The sequence below is a fragment of the Phyllostomus hastatus genome, unplaced genomic scaffold, assembly GCF_019186645.2.
Source record: "Phyllostomus hastatus isolate PE091 unplaced genomic scaffold, TTU_PhHast_1.1 phas_contig_16, whole genome shotgun sequence".
NCBI classification, from domain to species: domain Eukaryota; kingdom Metazoa; phylum Chordata; class Mammalia; order Chiroptera; family Phyllostomidae; genus Phyllostomus; species Phyllostomus hastatus.
In genome coordinates, this window is record NW_025333643.1 from 2,164,980 (window position 1) to 2,166,525 (window position 1,546).

General features: G+C 47.0%; 1 protein-coding gene across 1 annotated transcript; it reads left to right on the forward strand.

The window, feature by feature from the left end:
* Window positions 1-220: 220 nt before the first annotated feature.
* LOC123814521 (40S ribosomal protein S27-like) lies at window positions 221-379 on the forward strand. Its single transcript, XM_045832403.1, has one exon. It carries the CDS (start codon window positions 221-223, stop codon window positions 377-379), a length of 159 nt encoding a protein of 52 aa, XP_045688359.1.
* The last annotated feature ends 1,167 nt before the right edge of the window (window positions 380-1,546 follow it).

Here is a 1,546-nt window from a genome sequence, read left to right on the forward strand (position 1 = left end):
GCTGCATTTTAAAAAGACATTGGGAGACAAAATAAATTTTTGTGATTGTACTTGTCAAACAAACTCAAAAAGAGTCTGGAGGCTTTGGCTAGAAATAAATGAAAGATTTACTCAAGGGACTTAGGGTTTGCAAACTACAAACACTAGGTGATACCCAGAATGTTGTTAAGAAGAAAGAGGGCTTCCCAGTAGTGACAACCTCCCTACAACATGCCTCTTCATGGATGTGAAATGCCCAGGATGCAATAAAACCAGCACCACCTTTAGCCATGCACAAATGACAGTCTGGCGTGTTGGCTGCCCCACTGTCCTCCGTCAGCCCACAGGAGGAAAAGCAAGGCTTCCAGAAGGGTGCTCCTTTAGAAGGAAGCAGCACTAGAAGCACCTGAATCAAGATGAGAGGGGAACCATCTCAACAAACACATTTCAGATTTTAAAAAAGAAAAGAAAGCTGAGGGTTCTTATAGTAAAAAAAGTGCATTCTTGAGAAGGATCAGTCCTGCATTCTTAGCCTCTGGATGGTCCGAGATGGTAATCCTCCAGATAACCAGTGGCCTGGATAGTGGGTGTCAGGTGGTCTGGGTGTGTGAGCATTCTCTCCCTAGTCCTTTGGAGATAGTCAGAGGGTTATCCGGAGGTTTGATGTATATCCAGGCATTGATGCAGAACTAGAGAGACCAAGAGTTCCCCAGAATAGTTTAAACAAGAATAGAGTTATTTCCTCATTCCTCAACTTAGTTGATTTTAGTAATTTAGCAGCTTGACCTTAGTGACTCCATTTAATTTCTTCCCTCTATTCTTTACACCGGAGGTGTATATTGCTCAATGTATAGCTGATACTTGTGTTTTTGTCAGGAAATGGAGAGGGAGAGCTGTTCCTAATAGGAGCCCATTTCTTTGGTGGCAATAGAGTTACCCTTTGGGCAAAGATTGCTCTTTTGTTTGGAAAAGCATTTCACAGGGCTTTCTGTAAGGAAGTAAGGATTCCCAGATGCTGGCAAGAGAACAAGGGATTCCGTGTCAGGTCTTCCTACTGAAGTGAGAGGCAAAGGCTGAAGAGAGAAGCAGCAGGGGGGTGTGTGGGGGGGGGGGGCAAGGGCAGGGGCATGGCCAGTGCAGAGGTAGCTGCTGACTGGGTTTCACTTTTCCTTTCACTCCCTCAGACTTCCAGCAAAATCGTGTAAGAACTTCAGCCTAGACTCGGGTTACTTGAAGGAATTCGGGGAGAAGATGTGAGAAGGTCCGAAAACCTCCGGCAGGGCAGCCCAGAGCAGCAAGCAGGTCAGAGGCAACTGGTGAATAGGGTGGGTGGACAAGCAATTATTCTATTAATAATCACTCTGGGACAGCAGGTGTCCACTGTATGTGCACAACTTTAGCTGTCGTGGGGGGTTGGGGTGCCATCGGGGCCACTTCAGAGGAGTGGTGCCTGGTGTCCAGTAGCACAGAAGGGTGCCAGACTTTGGAGAAGTGGCGCAACACGGAGGTTAAGTTTGTTCTCTGGAGCCAGACTGCCTGGTTTGAGTCCTGACTCTGCTTCCCACAG

Excerpts from the sequence above, each read along its gene's own strand:
- LOC123814521 (XM_045832403.1), top strand. The coding sequence starts at position 221 with ATGGATGTGAAATGCCCAGGATGCAATAAAACCAGCACCACCTTTAGC.